The sequence below is a fragment of the Clupea harengus genome, chromosome 19 (genome assembly GCF_900700415.2).
Source record: "Clupea harengus chromosome 19, Ch_v2.0.2, whole genome shotgun sequence".
Lineage (NCBI taxonomy): Eukaryota > Metazoa > Chordata > Actinopteri > Clupeiformes > Clupeidae > Clupea > Clupea harengus.
Window position 1 is genome coordinate 15,358,326 of NC_045170.1, and position 20,075 is coordinate 15,378,400.

General features: G+C 41.7%; 1 protein-coding gene across 2 annotated transcripts; it reads left to right on the plus strand.

Moving 5' to 3' along the window:
- The first annotated feature begins 599 nt into the window (after positions 1 to 599).
- Positions 600 to 19,641, plus strand: fndc5b (fibronectin type III domain containing 5b). Of its 2 annotated transcripts, XM_012818220.2 has the most exons (6): positions 600 to 1,265; positions 6,086 to 6,201; positions 6,576 to 6,774; positions 13,764 to 13,853; positions 14,829 to 15,016; positions 15,477 to 19,641. In XM_012818220.2, exons 1-5 carry the CDS (start codon positions 1,196 to 1,198, stop codon positions 14,966 to 14,968), a joined length of 615 nt encoding a protein of 204 aa, XP_012673674.1. In that variant the 5' UTR covers positions 600 to 1,195; the 3' UTR covers positions 14,969 to 15,016; positions 15,477 to 19,641. The 2 variants fall into 2 exon arrangements, with proteins under 2 accessions (XP_012673674.1, XP_042566583.1); XM_042710649.1 differs by lacking the exons at positions 13,764 to 13,853; positions 14,829 to 15,016; positions 15,477 to 19,641 and adding an exon at positions 12,071 to 12,780.
- Positions 19,642 to 20,075: the final 434 nt, after the last annotated feature.

Here is a 20,075-nt window from a genome sequence, read left to right on the forward strand (position 1 = left end):
TTGCAATATATATAGGTTGCAATGTAATATATACTGTATATATATATAGTAATATGTGAGCCATGGCTTATCATTATTATATGGGTACATATGGGTTTGTCTCTTTAAAACCAAATGGTTTATGCTTTTAAATCCGATTTTTAAGACTGTTGTTGAATCTAGTTTGAGAGTTGGTACAGGCCAACATGGATGCCTAACATGCACATCCTGTGTCACTCCTTGTAAAATGTATGACCATACAGTACACACATGCTGTTTAAATGAACACACGGTTGGGGTTCTAACACCATTGAGATACTGCCATTAAGAATGAACAGAAATACAATGAGTGGACAAAGGGTAGTACCCAACATGTCTGTACCTGCATCTGTTATGCTTGCAAGTTGCTAGAACTACCAGTCTGGAATGGAATGACTGAACCTCTTAAATAATTCCCATATTAAAACATTTAGATACTACTTTCAAGTAATATCAAAACACCTGTGACCTGCACTTGCCGATCAGAGCAGCCTCCAGATAATCAATATAATAAATGACTGGTTTCAATAAGATTAGTGTGCAATATCTTAAGACGCCTGTGTCCTCTTACCACTTGGCATGAGTAAGACATGAGGTGGGAAGTCCCAGCATCTGCAGTAATATCATTAATGCTGACTATTCACCCTAAAAAGGCAATACAAGGGAAGGGAGGCCGGCGGGAGGGGAGTGAGAAGACAATTCATGGGCTGGATTTAGGTGGTCTGACGGTGGCAGCACGTCCTATTTTGCAGCACTCAGAAATACACTTTGGCACAACTGATGGACATGGCATAAAGCACAACAGCTTGTTTGCTATTGAATGGCACAAACTAAAGCAATCCGTCAGCAATTATCAACGTCCACACTGATGAGTGAGGCACGCTTCCCTGCAAAAAAGCAGGGGTGCGTAGAATGCTGTGCGCGCATCTTGAATGCAGAGCTGGATGCGCTGTCCCAGGTCCTGTAGGAATCCCAGACCCCCGATGTCGCGTTTCTGCGGCAACTACGGAGTTTATACCTGACGCCGTTCCTGCATGGGGATAGCCAACGCCAAGAGCAAGGCGGCATTAGACAGTTGTGAATGTTTTACAGATACGCGGCGGTCTAGCTGTTCCAATAACCAAGAGTAAATGGGATTCAACGTCCTCCGAACAGAATGTAAAAAATGATTTGAAGGATGGAGGAAAACGGGTTCAACGCTGCGTTGCTGTTTCTTGGCTATCTTTCTGTGTCATCAGCTGATGCCGGTAAGTTTACATTTACTTGTGTTTTTATAGTAATTAATAAGCTAGGCAATAGGCTGCCAGTTAATATTTCATTCGACATGGGTTTTCTTACAGCATATGTGTCGTCAAACACCGTATCATCGAACGGACGATATGCCAAGCTTTTATGTGTTGCCTTCATGAAACAGTATAATCGACGTCGGTATTTTGGGGTTTAAACAAACAGACCGTTGAGAAATGGAGCAATGGGGTAGGCTATTACTGTGTCCGTAAATGCGGATAGTGGTTTCAAAATGATCTCCCACTACCTGTTCAGATTCACTACAAAGCAACAGTGGTCATCCCCGCCATGCACGGCACAAAATTATGCACAAGTTTAATATAATCTTATATCAAACATTGGCTTTAGTACTTTTGAAATATTACCTGCAACGATCCAAATCAGTTTGGTTTTGACAGCACACAATTCGCATGACAAACCACTCCCGCATGTGCCCCTCAATTTTCGAAATATAGCATACTGTTGACCACAAGCCCCAGGTAGTGTTCAGCGTATGGGAAGTGTGCTTATCAAAACAAGTGAATACCCTAGCGATGCCGACTGTGTGAGTTCACAGAATGTTGAAAAAAGTGGATGTCATCTAGAATATAATAGTATCAGCTTAGACCTGCAATACCACACAGGCCTCCTTTTAAATCGTATATATATAACTGTCAGCAAGATAAACAAGACGGAGAGCAGGCCGGAATTGCTGACACAAATGTGTAGGGCAACATTTTTATACTGCACTTTACCACTCACGATTAGAGGATTGAAAGTGAGCTAGATAGAAAATCGCGGCAGTAAATGTTCACACACTATTAAGTGTTACAGGTCACACCAGAGGAAGGCCATATTACAGGTATCTTGACATGGATCTTAATAGCTCCCTGGGAGGCTAAAATACGATTTGCCATATTGATAAAAATGAGAACATCTAAACATTAGGAAGCATGGTTAAATCCATCACTGTTGTTGTAGTGTTTACACAGAAGAAGTTCTTCACTGATTGACGATCAGCTTACTGTATCACATGTATACTCAGAGGTACTTCAGTCATTTCAGGATCAGAAAAAGTAGCCTACCAGTTAAATGTTTTCAGGGAACTTTGGCTGTGAGAACTGTATAGCACTAAAGTAGTTGATTATATAAGGTCTGCTCTTTGTGGATACACACATGTGATACCAAGAACCACAGCACACACAATACATCAGGCTGAAACGCATATATCTTGTCCCCAAGCACTGTGTGTAGTTCCTTTTCACACAGTGTTTCATAACACGCTGGTGGAAATGTCCTTTAGGACAACCCCTCGCAGTTGGGGACAGACACAGACCGTCAACACTGTGCAGGGGAGGAGGAGTAATGGCCTACGCGTACATCTCCTCTTAATTGGGGAAATAATCCAGTTTAGTGACAGCACACAGCGCTGCTCCTGAGGTATAGAGGGACCAGGGAAAAGAGCCGGCCAGGCAGGCAGGCACAGGATACGTCAGCCTGCTGTCAAGACTCACCACCTCCTCATAGATAGTGTTGTGACTTTAGGCTATGTATGAGAGGCAATCCACTGTGCTATCAGTACTGAGACACTACTGATAACAACTCAGCATTTGTTTTTTGTATCTTATTCATGTGGGGATGGTTTTAATGTCTTTATAAGATAACATGACACTAATGGGATTACTGTGTTACTGTACTGTGTCTGTGGCAGTGGATAACCATGGTTCTAAACGGTTCTTAACAGTTCCAAACTACTCCAATGGTAGAAGAACTCAAAATATTAAACCCTAATTATTATTATTATTACCCTAATTGATTGCATTAATTAATTGTTAAATTATCATCGGACAAACAATATTCTTAATATCATATTAAAAACTGTGTTCAATATACAGCTTAATGTTATATAATGTATATATTTTGCATAGATTTTAATAGCCAATACATTCCCACTACTGTTGTTTTAAAGAGCAAGTTACATAAAGAAAAACATGTTGAAAAAAAGGGACATGTTTTACATGCAGTAAAAAAAAATCACAGACATATAGTGAGGGCAAAAGCATCCCTCACTCAGCCAAAGAAAGGTATACATATTTGATTTGTTGCTCCTCCTATGTAAAGTTTTGTGTTAGAGCAAAACATAATGCTGAAAGGCTTGAAAACAACCTTTTCAAACAGTCTTGTTAGTCAGCTCAGTATATTTGAGAAATATAATGATTCGTATTGTGCACACATGTAAGTAAAGTTATAAGTAATATGAGACATTCAAATCTCCAGTAACACGTGTTGGTAATAGGACTTGTCAACCGATTGTAATCAGTGTTTCAGTGAATCATGAATACAACTTGATTTTCCAAGAAAGAATATCTCAGCACCTCATAATGGTTACGCTCAAACATTTGTACAAATGACATTTCACTAATTCACACATCAGGATGCTTGATTTAGGATGTTGATAATAAGCGTGTTTGGCTTGGTAGCTGGCTGTGGTGCTAGGAGGCCTATAGTGGAGATCGCGTGAGCTGACGTCCCCTATGTGAGCTTAGAGCTCCTAGTGAAATGGAGGAGACAGGGGAGGAGGAGGTGGGATGCTCAGCTACGGCAGAACATGTGACGTAGGGAAAGGAAATGCAGGGTTAAATAACCTGGAATGCGGAAGTGGGATGAGTGACAGCTGTCAATCATCCATACGGGCTCCTCCCGAACGCTGTTTGGAAAACATCATTACGGTTTGCTGTAAAATGTGTCTTAATCTTCCACTTTGTCCCCCGGTGCATGGAATCTCCCTTCGTTCCGCTGACAACTCGATAACAACCATTATAATGAGGAAATCCTGATCTAAATGAAAATGTATGAACACCTCGTAATTCACGGTGAAAGATGTTGAATAGGTCTTGCTGTATTAACGTCATACGTGGGAGCCTTCAATGTCAAAGTACTGAAAAAACAAACATCTGAATAGTTCATTCCCACGAGTAAAAATGTGAGTGGCATGTTTAAGGGGAAGTCATAAAGAGCTTGTCAAATGAACTGTTAACCAACAGATTATGTCGGGGGGATATTATAATTCTTGGAGTTTTTTTCAGTCACAGCTGCATGTGCTCATTGATGGCTTCTGACTACTCCTCCTCTCCACTGTTTGTGATTAGACACACACGAACAATGTCTGGGGAATCACTTAGTTTAATTGGTCTTTGGCGAGTGCTTCACTTGGTTTGATTAAATAGTTTGAGAATGCATCCATTTTTAACTTATTTTAGCCACCAAAGTTTCAATCAAATGAATAAGGTCAATTAGCAGGACAAGTGAAAGCTGCTCATATAACTTCCTCATTGTACTGAAATGAAAGAATCCAGTAAAACCTTTTAAAATGTTTTTTTTTTTCCACAGTTGAAACACACCAAATCTGCTTCTTTTTCACACACAGTGCCAGGGACAAAGATTTCCTTACAGAACAGCACAGAAACTAACCAGAATCCTCTCCCTGCTCGTGTAATGGAGGTCATATTGCTCTCATTCTGTTGCATTATGCATTCTGGCTTACGTTAAAGCAGGATCATTCATATTGAATTGCCTATGGGACTTAGAGGCCTCTGTTTGAGAGACCGGCCCCTAGGTTAATCAATAGGCATTTGTCTTCAGGGCAGACTAATTCTTCTCCCAGGTGTTTCTGTGTGCCATGCAAGACATCCCTGTCCAGAAAAGACAGTCATTATGTACGTTTGTGCACTTTCAGTGACGCACTGCAGACATAAGGAGCATGCAGAGCCAGCTATATCAAAACACAGCAGGTGGTATAACGGAGATATAGGAATCATATCCCTAAAAATATTGTACAAGAACCCTGGTGAGATACTTCCAGTTCACCAATAGAGGACTGCAGATGAGACGATTTGGCACTATTCATTTGCCTCTGTAAGCACACATTCAAAACTATTTCCCTCTCTCCTTGTATGCAATACTGAATGTTTGCAAGCGAAACAAAGGCACCGGTATATATAAGTAATTACTGAAAACACCAGACCTCCATATTCTCCCCTAATTGGCTTACTGTAAGTGTTCCAAAGCACTGTTATTCAGACCCTGCACAAAAATACTGCGCTTACTTTTGTAGCTTCAGGTCTCTTGTCCGGGTCCCACCCAGACAGTGAGATGCCATGAGCATGTTTTACTCAGAGACTGTTTCTTTCTGTTTGCCAAATGACGACACCTTGTCCAGACGTTAGAATTCACTCTCTGCTAAAGATTTATTTCACCACAGAAGCTGTAATAAGCCTCAATACATTTTAGTGTATATACAGTGTGCAGCAATTTTCCTAGTTGTGGTGGCCTTCAGACATGGTGGCTACCCCGAAAAAGAACCTTGCCTGTACTCCCACTCAAGTAAAGGTAAGATTTAGCAGAGGTATTGATAGTCTGTGGGGTTTCTGGAAGCAAAGGGAGCAACAAAGTAAAGCCTTGACTCACTGAACCAGACTGTAGAATTCAACATCACATAATGGAGAAGGACAGGTGGACAGAAAAAGAGAGACGGAGAGAGAGAGATGGAGGGAGCGGGAAAAGCCCTGGAGGAAAAGAAGAGGCAGAGAGAGAGAAGAGGAGTGAAGCTGTTTGTGACTTTTTAACCTGAGCCTTTTAATCACACTATAAAAAACCACTCATCCTTTCAGGAGTGTTGTGTACTTGCTCTTCTGCAGTTGGCATCAAAAAGGAAACAAACGTGCCAAACAATCTCAATCAAAGACATGAGAGGATGTGTGGCCTTGACAACTTCCGCTCTGACTGTTACCCTTTTCTCCAGACACCCTGTCCGCCCCACTCAATGTGACCATCGAGTTAAAGGGTGTGAACTCGGCTTTGGTGACATGGGAGATCTTTGAGGGGGACCCTGTTATTGGGTTTGCCATCACCCAGCAGGTACTGTGTGTGTGTGTGTGTGTGTGTGTGTGAGTGTGTCTGAATGTGTGTGTATGTGTCTGAATGTGTCTGTATGTGTGTGTGTGTGTGTGAGCGTGTCTGAATGTGTGTGTAAAACCTGAGAACATGTTAAAGTCACAAAAGCGTATTGAAAAGTGTAATGCTCCTCTCCCAGACAATAAGGACCACAGCCAGTAGAGTACAACTTCAGGCAACACAAATAAAAGATGAACAGAGATGCAGATCCAACTATGTGTGTGTGTGTCGGTGTCAGTCCATGTACAGACATATCTACAGTATATGTGACTGACTGTGTGTGTATGTGTATACCAACCACTCTCCCACTTCTCTCTCCACCACGGTGTTTTACACAGAAGAAGGATCTGCGCATGCTTCGCTTCATCCAGGAAGTCAACACCACCACCCGCTCATGCGCACTGTGGGATCTGGACGAGGACACGGAGTACATCGTCCACGTGCAGTCCATCAGCATGAGCGGGACCAGCCCTCCCAGCGACACCGTGGTGTTCCGCACGCCCAAGGAGTCAGAGAGACTGGCCTCCAAAAGCCCAGGTGAGCCTCGTCAGCGCTGGTGTCATTTTAATGTATACTTGCATGGACAGAGTACATGAAAAGTACGGCTGTCTGTTTCTTTAGAGGTTTTACGTTGCTTGGATACACATTGAGGCCAGCTCTGTGTGGGACTTATGAGTGTGTGAAGCAAAGTGAAAAATACAAGTGACAACAACAGGAACAATGGCAATGATATAATACATTACATAACGGTTTTTTTTATTTAGTTTTTTTGAATGGCAAGTACGGTCTTCATTCAACATGATTTTTCCCACTTTCATCAGCTGTTTTCCTTTTTTGGAACAGTCATAAGAAATGGACAGGCACTGATCAGGTTATAGGCAGCTGCCACATACAGTAAATAGGTTACAGAAAAGAACAGAAGAGAACAGGCGGCCCCACTCGCCACGCAGAATCATTTTTTATTTGGACAATGGGGAAGCCATTGCACAACTACTGCAGAGTGGCCCTTCAAAAAACCCTGCAGCCTGCGCTGTCATTTTAAACAACAATCACTCACTTTTCCTCCACATCTTCCTCCATTAATTTCCCATTTGCAGCCTTGGCTGTCTTATCTGGACCGCATTATATTTCCAATTTCATGTTTTATAATCTATTCACTAACCCATTTCTTCCAACAAACTTCTGGCTGGGGTGGGTAATAGAGCACAGGATCATAAGCTAGTGAAGGGAACTTTTACAGCAGCCATTTTATGGCCTTAAGCCACTGTCCACCATTTAATAAAATGCGTTATGTAAAAGGTCACTACACTGCTTGATGGTAATTTTATACACCAAGTATGACATATTGTAGACATAATTTGCACCAAAGTCCTGCTTTTTTTTAAGATTAAATTAATTATAGTTGAGACACTACAAAAAGTCAAATTCATGTGACTGATGAATTTCTTTCACACTGTCATGTAATGCTTTCCATGATAACTGAATTTTTCTTCCAATACAGTTCTGTATGTAGCGAAAATAATTAGAAAAGGGCTTTTACATAGACGTATGAGGCGTGTTATAGCATGTTTATATCATGTTATAAACTATACTATAAATGTGAACCGTCTCTTACATGCACATCAGTGAATAAGGTTTTTGATAACTGGCATACCTACGTGAAATAGTGACATCATGCACCAATACCATTAGTGTCGTTTGATGCATTTCAAGAGCAAAAGCCTGGAGCAGAGTTTTAACACAGACCCTGGACCTGCTGAGGTGTCAGATTAAGTCCGGCATAGGGGACTGTGTTAACACAGTCTGTAGCGCGCGCATGTAGTGCTTTTTAGAGGACATGCTGCAGAATGAGTCATCTCTTCAGAGAACTCCAACACTGTACCCGACTGTTACGTGATTAGCACTGTACATGAAACTGAGACTAAAGCCAACAGGATTCTCTTACATAAAATGTAAAAAAGTCCAATAAAGCCAGAACTTGAAAGACTTTTAAACAACATATAGGTATATCTTAGTCATACCCAACGAACGTTGCATAGGAACGGATGCAGACCCTGATCAATGTTGATCACAACGTTAAAGAACACAGTAGGTTGGCGGTTTTAAAGCACATCTGTCCATCTGTTTAAGACCCTGTTTCTGACTGCGTGACACAGAGTGTCTGGCATGCATCATCAGTCAATCGCATCTCTCCGATTCTGAGACACGTTCGTTAAGGCCGCTTGCTTAATCATCGGCCATTACAGCCCGCAATTAATCAAGCGGGCACCTTTACGCCTCGGTTAAAGCCACAGCGGTGGGGCCGAGGCTAACAAACACAGACAGTTTACCTCTCTGACCGGCTTGTGGTGGTGTGGCGCCACGCTGGGTTGTGTCCTTCGAGGTCCCGTGGGGCTGAGAAAACACCTCGGTTTGACGTGGGAGGAGAGGTGTTGGCCTTGGGTTTTTCTGTGAGTGGTGACACAAGCGGTGAGGAAACAAATCTGAGGCATGATGGGGGGAAAAATACAGTGCTGCTTACTCTCGGCATCTTTTGACGGCTGCCACAGAACCTTCTTTGATTTCTCTGATGTTGCAGAGAACACCTGTGTGTACAGTCTCTGACTGTTGCAGTGTGCGTGTGTCAAACCCGAGCCTTCTTTTTCTGTTGCAGAAGACGTTAATGCTCAGCCCTTTTTCTTCAGATCTGTCTCCAAAAGAAAACACGCATCTTCCTCTCCCACTGATGGGAGGCTTCACACTTTAACTTCCAACATGCCTGAAGATGTGATTGTCTCTCTCTCTCTCTCTCTTATGCCCTTCCGGCATATCGGAGAGGACTAAGAGAGAGAGAGAAAGAGAGAGAGAGAAGAAGGGGGGTGAGGGCATGCTGCCACAGAATGGTGAAGTGTCTTTCTTTTTCCCCTCCACAATAAAACGAAGCGAAATCAAAGAAAGAAAAATAGGAGAGAAAGAGAGAGAGAGAGAAAGAGAATAACAGACACTCGAGAAGAAGAGTGGCTCTGAAACCACCAGCATCCCTCAGGTGGCTCAGACAGAGACTCAGACAGCCATGATATTAGCAGTATGGCAAGTGCCGCAGCCACCGACAGCCCTGGCTGTGATGTATCTGGAGTGGGCTCGCTCGCGGGGCCGGGCTGTCTCGCCAAGGAGACTGAGAAACAGTGGAGAAGGATCATTACATGAATCACAGTGCACAAGAAAAACTGCAACCCGGATCCCGCAGACTCGCTTGCGTTGAGTGCGATGCAGCACTTCTGATGGTTAGATTAAACCCATCGAACTGAGCGGATACATCTGAAACCCTCTAACGACACTGCAGTGGGTATATACAGTATAAAAAGGCTAGTTGTTCGAGTAGAAATTCAAGGCCAGTTCTGTGCTGAAGGGAAGCGAGGGGACACTAGTGTATGTGTATGTGATTACCAGCCAGGGATATCTTTAGTGAGGTTGTCTCTGCATGTGTTTGATGTGTGTTTGTGTGTGGCGGTGACCATGTGTGTTTGTGTAACGATGAATGAGCTGAGGAGCCCCGTTTTCAATACTTCACAAATGATGCTTGTGTGTGCGTTTGTGGTCTAAAATCCCACTGAAAAAGCATGTCTACAAAAAATACTATACGAATACATCCAAATAGTATTTGACCTAAACACACAAACACATATTACAAATAGGATGTGTTTAGATGTGTGGGGATAAATTGAACTTGGAAAAATAATCTGAGATGATATAAAACAAATCACAGAGACTTCAGACATTGCAATGAAGTAATTTTAGACGTTTTCAGATTATTCAACTATGTGATGTAGTTTAGATTAGAATTTTCATCCAATCTGATACCATCTAATAATTATGTTGGAAATACCCTGCATAACTCAAGGCATTCCACCTTTTCAACATATCTAAACGCTATCATGCTACCAGAGGTTAACAAGACATCAATCAGTTACTATGAAAATACAAATGAATACGGACAAACGTTTTTACAGACTCAATGGAATGGAAGGGGCTGTCGGACAACCCGTAACTGCCAGAGTCTGCATACACTGAACACAGCAATGAAAATGCCCTATAGAACTGTGTCACAGAGGAATCACAATAGCATCTACAATAGATATTACAAATAGGATGTGTGAGGATATGTTGAACTGGGAAAAATTATCTGAAATAATCTAAAACAAAATCACAGAGACTCCAGGGCCTACACTGAAGTCATTTTAAACGTTTTCAGATTATGCAAGGCAAGGCAGGGCCAGGCAAGTTTATTTATTTAGCACAATTCATACACAATGGCAATTCAAAGTGCTTGACAAATGAGCAGATGAATAATAGATTGAAAGGTAACATGCATTAAAGAAAAGGTAAAGTGCATTAGAAATATATAATGTTTTTAAAAGAAGCTGAAAGAGCATAAAAAACGAAATAAAATAAATAAAAAGTAAATAAATACAGTGTATTTGAACAGTTAACAGAAAGCAGCTGAGAACAGTTGGGTCTCAAGTCTAGATTTGTAACTGCAGTTGAAGCACCTTTGATGTCATTCAGAAGCTGCTTCACCTTGTTTAGTTATGACAGTTGGTATTACCAACAGATTTTTCTCCAGGGATCTACGAGGGCTAGCAGGTCTGTAGTGCTGAAACACATCTGAGAGGTAATTTGGTCCTGACCCACTATACAAGTAAATTCTGTGACTTACTGGAAGCCAGTGTAAGGACTTAAGTGTTGGAGTAATGTGGTCAGTTCTAAGAACTTCAGCAGCTGCATTTTGTACAAGCTGAAGCTGTTTGATGGTCTTTTTAGGAAGGCCTCTGAAAAGAACATTGCAGTAGTCAACCTTGCTGGAGATTAAGGCATGAATGAGTATTTCTAAATCATGTGTTGACATAAGGCCTCTAAGTTTGGCTATGTTTTTAAGATGGTAAAAGGCCAATTTAGCTGTTAAAAGAGTTGAGTTTGCAGGTTTTTAACAGATTCCCTTCACTTTAAATCCTTTTGTGTGGAGATGATTAGCACTTCTAAGTCTCTATTAATTTTCGTATTTATTCAGCTGAAAGAAATTTTGTGTAAATATGGGTGTGATCAGCATAGCTATGATATGAGCATATTGATTGATTGATTGATGTCTTGTGACGTGGCACCGCCGCGAGTGGCAGGCTGTTTTAGCAGCTCTCCGTTTTTCATTTTTTTTTTTACTTTTTATGCTTATTTATTTGTATTAAGATAGTATGCTGCTCTACCTACATGTAAATAGTTTTTAAAGTCTTACTTAGCCAGTTGGACATAAGAGACCAGCCAGAACAGCGGACTCGACCGGCATTATTTAATAACTGAATTGGTTGCCATGGCGCGAGTGGCAGCCTGTTTTAGCAGCTCTCCTGGATCACTGACTTCCTCACCAGCAGACCACAGCACTTGAGACTGCAGGGCAGCCTGTCGGATGTGCTGGTGAGCAGTACCGGCGCCCCTCAAGGAACTGTGCTGTCACCTCTCCTGTTCACTCTCTACATCTCTGACATTCCGCTTCAATTCGAGTACGTGCCACCTACAGAAGTTCTCCGATGACTCCTCCATTGTCAGCTGCATCAAGGACGACAACGAGGCGGAGTACAGAGCTCTGGTGGAGAGCTTTGTAAGGTGGTGTGACACCAATCACCTCCAACTCAACATCGAAAAGACCAAGGAGCTGGTGGTGGACTACCGGCGGAGCAAGAAGAAGAGGCCCCCAACTCCTAACTTGGATAATCTTGAGGCGGTTGCGGAGGAGAGAACGCCGAGGAAGCTGGACTATTTTTTTTTTTAATGTTTATATTTGTTTATCTATCTATCTATAAAGGTTGTATAATAAAGGTCCCAAGATTGAGCCCTGGAGGACACCACAGGTCAAGGATGTTGGTGTTTAGGTACAGTGCGATATCGTTTTTTTTTTTTTTTATAGCTCCTGTCTTGTAAGTATGACCTGATCCACTTGACAACTGCACCTCAAAATCCAACCCAATGTTTTAAGCTGTGTAGTAATATATTATAATCAACAGTGACAAAGGCTGCACTGAAGTCTAATAACATCAAGACAGATGTTTTGCCTGTCTCCACATCAGGGACTTAGGAAATGTGCCAGACAGCAATGATACATTTACAATTTTCAGCATGTCTGCTGCCAAGTGGTGGAAAACAGATTTGAAAAAGTTGGTAGGCAAAGTATCTAAGCAGTATGTGGAAGAGCTGAGATTCATTACTGGTTTTTAAGTTTCATTGTCTATTAAACACAATTCTGACATCAGGTGGAGTTCCCCTCTCTTTGTTGTTGGCAATTTCAAATGTTGAGTTGTTAATAGGCCTAATTGAGAAGATATGTTCTATCTGATTTGATCAAGTTTGCCTTTGAAAAAAGACATAAACTTATTGCAAAGAAGTTCAGGTGCCAACTGTGAAGGGGGGTCTGTTAACTTCTCGACTGTTGCAAATAGCACACAAGTGTTGTTTGTATTCCTACTGATGATAGAGAAAAAAGAATGACTAGCTTTGCATATTTCAGCATTATAGGCACAGAGCATCTCTTTAGGGATTTGATAGTGAATCTGATGTTTGTATTTGTGCCATTTTCATTCAGTCTTCTGACACTTTTTAGTAGTTTCACAGTTGGATTTTGCATCCACAGAGCTTTTTGTTTCTCTGTGACTTTTACTTTAGCAATGTCATCCATAGTATTTTCCATTACAATTCAAATTATTCAGTGAATCATCTCAAGAGTCTGACAGTGAACTCAAGGTCCTTGAAAGCACCTGCTCAAAGAGAGCGCTCGTGTGATCCTTTATGACTCTCTTCCTACGTCATTGATCTGAATCTGTGGGGACATAGACACATCAAAGAACACACAGAAATGATCAGATCAGGCCAAGTAGAGACGTTGAGACCCTTTGTGATGACAAGGTCCAGGGTATGACCAAGAGAGTGAGTTGCTCCCTGTGTATGCTGTGTTAGGTATCAAATAGTGCAATTACTTCATGCAAGTTGAACTAATGGAACTTTTTGCCGACGGCTCGGGAGGGGCAGTCAGCCAACTTACAAGTGCCCGAGTCTGCATAACAGCTGAACAGAGCAATGAAAATGCATTAATTCATGTCACAAAGGAATCACAATAGCTTTTACATTTGATAAAGCCATTCATTTTCACATTCAATGGCAGTGGCATATTCATATTCACATTCAGTGGCAGGAGTCACTTGCGTATATATTTGCCTGAGAGCACTTATTAGTCTATTTCCAGTCGCAGTATATGTGTTTTCTGGTTTATGATGACATTCTTATCTTACTCACTGATGAGCTGAATGTGTGTTTGTTTATATATGTTTCATATATATATATATATATATATATATATATATATATGTGTGTGTGTGTGTGTGTGTGTGTATATGTACATATGTAATGTCCTGTCCACACACTGTTAAGCATTAATACGTGTTTGTATGTTTTGCATATGTCTATGTGTGTGCATCACTCTGATCATCTTCCTATCTCGCCCACAGATGAGGTGATGATGGAAGAGGTGGACCAGACAGCTCAGCTTAGGGCGGGAGAGCTCATCATCATCGTGGTTGTGCTGGTTATGTGGGCAGGTAAGGCACTGAAGAGGCCAACTCCAATCCCACCCAGTTTAATCAGGCCATGAGGTGAATAGCATCCGCTACACGCACTCACACATCTAGGACCATCTCTACTGTATTGTGGAAATGTGTTTTGTGCTCCAATTCATCATTCTGAACAGTGTTGATAAGTGGTATATGATGTGGCTATCACACCATTGTATATTTGACTTCTGGAAAAGCTGTGTGTTTCTATAATAATTTAGTTAATATACTAAAATCTGATTTAAGGCTTCATATTTCAAATATATTTTATGAAGCCACATTTTGTTTTGTGTTTTGTATATAGCTGCCATCGTGTTTTTATTTATAGGGCAGGCTTATGTTTTTCTATTGCCACGCTTAAAGTGCTGAAATAAAACCATCCAAATTCTTTTTTATGTGACTCTGGTGCAAATACAGTCATTAAGGCATGTCACAAACACTGTAAAACCCCTGCAAGATAGACTCAATGCAATATTCAGTAGCACATTTAATATGTATGCTGTTTCCCTACACAGCTCAGAATCCAAACCTACAAAACCAAGTAAATACTGTAGAATCTCAAACCTCCCAAGGGCTTTGACAATTCTTAACTGATTCTACTCCAAAGCTCTGTGTTCTCTATGGGCAAATGAGCGTCTCACACTGAGAGGGAGAACTGTGAGTTGCTTTGGTCTAATTGAGCCACAAGGGCCAATCTCACATCACAGGAGGTCCCATCGAGTCTGTGCAAAATAACTGGATGTGACAGTTTCATATAGCATGGTTCAGTTCAGGTGACTTCAGGTCGTAGCAAAACTATAGCCCCCTACCGAACTACCTAATTCACCTGGCCCTTTAAAAGTTTTGATCTCACATATTATCACACAGGCTCTTGCTTTCTGTGTTCTCTCCTTTTACGACCTTTCTCTCCTTTTAAACTCCTTTATGGTCCTTAACCCCCCCCCCCCAATCCACCCCTTTCAGGTGTGATTGCTCTCTTCTGCCGTCAGTATGACATCATCAAAGACAACGAGCCCAACAACAACAAGGACAAAGCCAAGAGCTCGTCGGAGTGCAGTACCCCAGAACACCCAACAGGGGGACTACTGCGCAGCAAGGTCTAACACAGCCCCCCTCCCTCCAGGCAATAACAGGCATCCGCCTCAGGACAGGTAACTTTGACGTACCGTCTGATCACGATACAGTGAAACGCTGTCATCCAGCTAAATACACACTGACATTTACATTTACACTAGTCCATATATTCTAATCAGAAACAAGTAACAAATGTGACTATATGTGGAACAACATCAGCAGCAGGCACACACAAAAAGCAATTATGCATTAAAACCAAGTAATAATAATTTTATGAAAAGTAAGAAATTGCACTAGGCAAGAAAGTATAAATGTAACAGCTGCTAGCGCTGGCAAGTGCAAGTTGTAGGTTCCTGAAAATGGAAGTGCTCTAATAATTAATTAACTATGGTAAGAGCCTGTATGCAATATGAATAAAGTAGCCTTCATAAATCCTTAATTATTATATGACATTGATTATATAATACTATGGCTGCTCAGGTTTGAGAACATAAAAAGTTAAACGGACCGGATTATTCCTGTTCTTGCCCTCCACAGAACCTTGACATGTTAGAAAGCCATGAAATGACATCACCACGACATCTTATGACAGCCTTCCCAGCTTCAACCTCAAGACTCCCCCGGGGACGCCCTTAGAAGATCAAAACAGACCCCTTGGTGCTCTTCTATTCAGCCTCCCTATCGTGTGAGCACAGTGGGAACGAGTGAGGTTGACACTTGGGACTCGGGAGGTCTGGACACCTACAAGACTGGTGGTCAAGCGGTCTAGGGGATGTGGTGAGGGAGGTTGGGGAGGGTAGGTTGGTGGGGGCAGATCTGACACGACTGCCTCGGCAGAACGGCTCTTAACGGCTCTGCAGGAGCACGGAGCACGTTAAGGAATCAGAAAACCTTGGCACCCAGCAGCAGCTCTCTCTTGCACAAGCCAGCCTCGCCAAGAAGATAAGGCTGAGAAATTGGTCGCCCTCTGATAGGGGAAGACTTTTGAGAAACTAGAGGGGTGCTTTTACTGGATGAGGAGAGAAGGGGAAAAAAAGAAAGAAAAAGATTTGTTGTTTTGTTCCCTTTCTGCTTTTTACCCTTATCAGTCTGAAAACAGGATTAGTACTTTCACCAGACTAATGCTGCTGAAGCCACGACTGATAACAAATATATACATTCCATTTATCTATCTACCTAGTTTGGTCTACTGATCCTTTACTTGTCCCTGTTTTCTATTTATCTCTCCTTTTTAACCATCTCCTTTTTAACCATCAACCAAACTGTCTTTGGTTGTACTGTTGCTGTACCCCCCTTGTCCCCCAACTTTTCTGCCCATGGCTTCTCAAGCACCTTTGTTTATAGGTGCAGTGGGACCCCACCCTAAACACCCTTTAGCTCTCAGGGCACTCAAACACTGTCCAGAGGCACAACAACAAACAACAACACAACAAACAACAAACAAGAGTCGAGAGCACTGTGTCAGCTCTCGGCCTGTGCGACTGAGGCTGCGTTGTTCGGACCAACAAGGACAGGTCATATATACATGGCATATTCATATAACTTGCAAAGTATCTATCTAGTCACTTGTGTATCTCAAGTAAGGTTGCTGTCTAAAATGAGCACATTACTGTACAATATTTAGACTGAATGTTGGTTGACTACATCATCATTGTTTCTGCTGTTCTGTCTGGCTTTGAGCTATTTTATATTGCATCCCTTTATAAGTCATTTGAGGGCTCCGAGTCTGTCTGTGTTCTGTCACCCTACAGTGACGAGCGAACCCGTGGACTTTCTGCTGAGCTCACTGGTCCCAAGGGAGACATTTTCATTTGGTGGTTTCGGGAGCAGGAACGGGGAAACAGGCTCAGGATATTCAGAGTTTATCAGACCAGCCAGTTGAGCAGGCATGGTCATCAATCACCCTTTTGATAGCTAGAGCTGACTGGATAAGAGAAGAGTAAAGTCTTCAGGAATAAAGAGCCGGAGAACTTCAGAGCAGAGCCGTGTGTGTGGAAGGTAATCCACTGTGGTGTGACAGGCCCTGTCTATGTCGGGCTGCCTTGAGTTTAATATTAACTAATAGGCTATATATGTGGCTATATATGTGGTTTCAGCTGGGCTGGCTGGGTTCACTGCCCGTCTACGAGATTGATTCTGTTGCAAATTATACTGAAATCGTAATCATAAGCCATAGCTCGACTTTTATGAATGCCTGCATTTTGAGGAAACGGCCCATAAAGAAAAAACCCTGACTAGCCTGCGGATTATCCTTCAAATTTAATCAGTATGGAATATAGTGAATTACTCCTTTTTACAAATTGATACCAGTTTCTAATACATAGACCCTGGCATGCCACTGTATGGTGCGATCTCATATTAGAGTAGAGGTAAACTGGTTTGTTCAGGTGTAGAGATAAGATAAACATGAGATATCCGGACAAATATGGCTGTTGTATCAAAAGCACAAGGAATTTAATATCAGTGAGGAGCTATTTTTCAATTAAATGCTTTTCCAGATTCGACTGGAGACCTTGCTCATGGTGTTTTGACCTCCAACACAATGTCAGTGCTGATCAGCTCATCCACCATCCTCTCATTCAACCGGGTCAAAACATAATTGGAGAACTCATGAGAGTTTGAGGTCATGAGGTCAAACCAATAGGGAGCACCTATCCGACAATATGTATTCCTTTCGCCACCTGCTTCCGATTGATGACTCTGTTAATCAAGTCCGTTGAAGGGTACCTGAAGGAATCTTAGATCAATTAAACACACCCTGGTCCGAACCGGTTACAATTACTCCCCAGCTGCCATTGCCATGGTGACAGGTTCAGGCATCGCCCTTCTGTCTCTCTCTGCCCACACACAACTCATTGGCGTCCTCATTTTTCACCATCCCTCTCCCTCTCCGTGCCCGCAGAGGCAATATATTTCTTCTGTAATGACTGCTAATTAACCTTGGCTGTGGGCGAGTAGGCGGATGGCAGGGTGAAAAATGCCCGATATCAATATTGTGTTTAGGCAGCTTACATAAGAAACAGAAGGGGATAAGGCAGAAAGAGAGAAAAGTGTGCAAACAACAGATGGTCAGAGAGATAAAGAGAAAGAAAGAGAGACAGTGAGAGAGAAAGAGAGAGAGTAGGGGAGGGAGAGATAGAGAGATGGAGAGAGAGCAAGAAGGTGATTCATGCTGCTACAGACTGGTGAACCGGGTTTTTGTTTTGTCTCTGCTGCAATGGGGTACTTTACCTTCCCCTGATAAATCCTGATATTTCCTTGTGCCTCTGCCACGAAAAGATGCTTCAGGAGGGAACATTTGACTAAAAAAGAGAGAGAGATAAAAAGGCACTACCCTACACCAGATTAAGTGACAACCTTCCCAAGTGGCGTTTTGCCACACTGACCAAAGCTATTATCCCCTCACCCTTTGCAGTCAAGAAATAAATGCACAGTGTGGCACTTGCATGATTCCACTACATTCAAAATCCAGTCCCAAACAGCAGGTGACAGGAAGAACAATGTGCTATTTTCAGGGGACCTTTAAATATCCATTCCAACAAAACCCATCTTACCTGGTTTACCAGAGGAAGTCACTATGAGCCCCGTGACAGAAAAGTGTGAGTTAGCATTTTGGCATGGAATGTCAACATTAAGTATTGACTTATACCAGGTTACCACAGTGTGGTATTGTATAAGTTCAACAACAAAAAAGCCTGACAAGATTTTTCAGAATCAAGATCAACTCAAGGATTAATTGAAAAAAAATAAAATAAATCAAAGCTTGGAATTTTGGACACATTTGAAATATTGGCTGCATTTTGTATCAATCAGCAACACAGTCTGCAGAATAATCAAAGGATGGCCAGATTTGCATGTCAGACTGTATGGCTTAACACCAACAATGTAGAGCAGATTACTGTCATGAACATTCAGTCAGATCATTTCCATACTGATGCATTTAAATATCTTGTTTAAAGGTATGACATGTTAAGGATAGCCTTTGTTCAAATACAGGCCATTATCTGTTTCTCCTGTAAACAGGCAGACATGTATTTGCATACATTCACGCACACACACACGCACGCACACACACACAATCCCAGACAATGTCTCTTGTCTGTCTCTAGTAAGGGTCTGTTGTTATCACACTTCCACAAACTGACAAGAGTACACCTTTATGTCTAACTGAAATGCCAAGACTTGTGCTGTTCCTTTATGGGCTTTCAGCAAAAAGCATAGTTTTATTGTAGACTTTTAATTATCTCAGCTTGCTAGTTTCCTTTTAGCACAAGTACATCATTCCTTTAAGATTTTTGTCTCTTCAGGTTAAGAACATGTTTAAAATGCAATTTCTTGTAGCCTACGTACATTTGTGACTTGGCCTCTGTCTTGAGCAGTATGCCCACAATTTGATTTCACTGGACAACCAAGCCTTAAAGCACCCAAGACAGCAGATGGTGTAAAAAAAAATATATTAAGAGTACATTTGTACCACAGTAGATGGATTTATTAAGACGCATGGACTTAAAGAAACAAAATAAAACGTATAGCTGATGTTTTATGTCAATCATCAAGTCTATGTGAGTTGTACTTAGTCATAAAAGCTTCATGAGGGCTAGCATGATTCTGCAATTCTGAACAGAAATTATACAATTTATACCGTTATAAAACGTAAATGTCCAATAATGTAACAAAAATAAAGTGTCACGTATTTTCAACATGTTGTGCTTTTAGGTTATTTTGTGTTTTACCGTCACTGACTGTTGCTTGTTGTCATTATAACTAGCTTCATTTACCTACTTAGCATGGAGTTCATGAAACTAAACAGGTACATCGTGCCATCTTGCTAATGCTTGTAACCTTACACTTTCAAAAGTTAATGGCGAAAGTGGAATATATGATATAGGCCTACCTGTATGTCGAGCAGCAACAAGAGTCAGGATGTCTTTGACCTCAAGTCCTTTATTAGGCCTATGTAGTACACACTGTCCAGGCAGGACATATTGTTGCTGACAGTGGAATCACTGGAGGGAGGTCTATTCACCACATGACACAGACGGTATTGTTAAACAACACACAGGCATTTTACAACATAGCACCCCGACAAGAATGATGACAGTAATGCATGCTAACATGAGACACAAAAGGGAAACA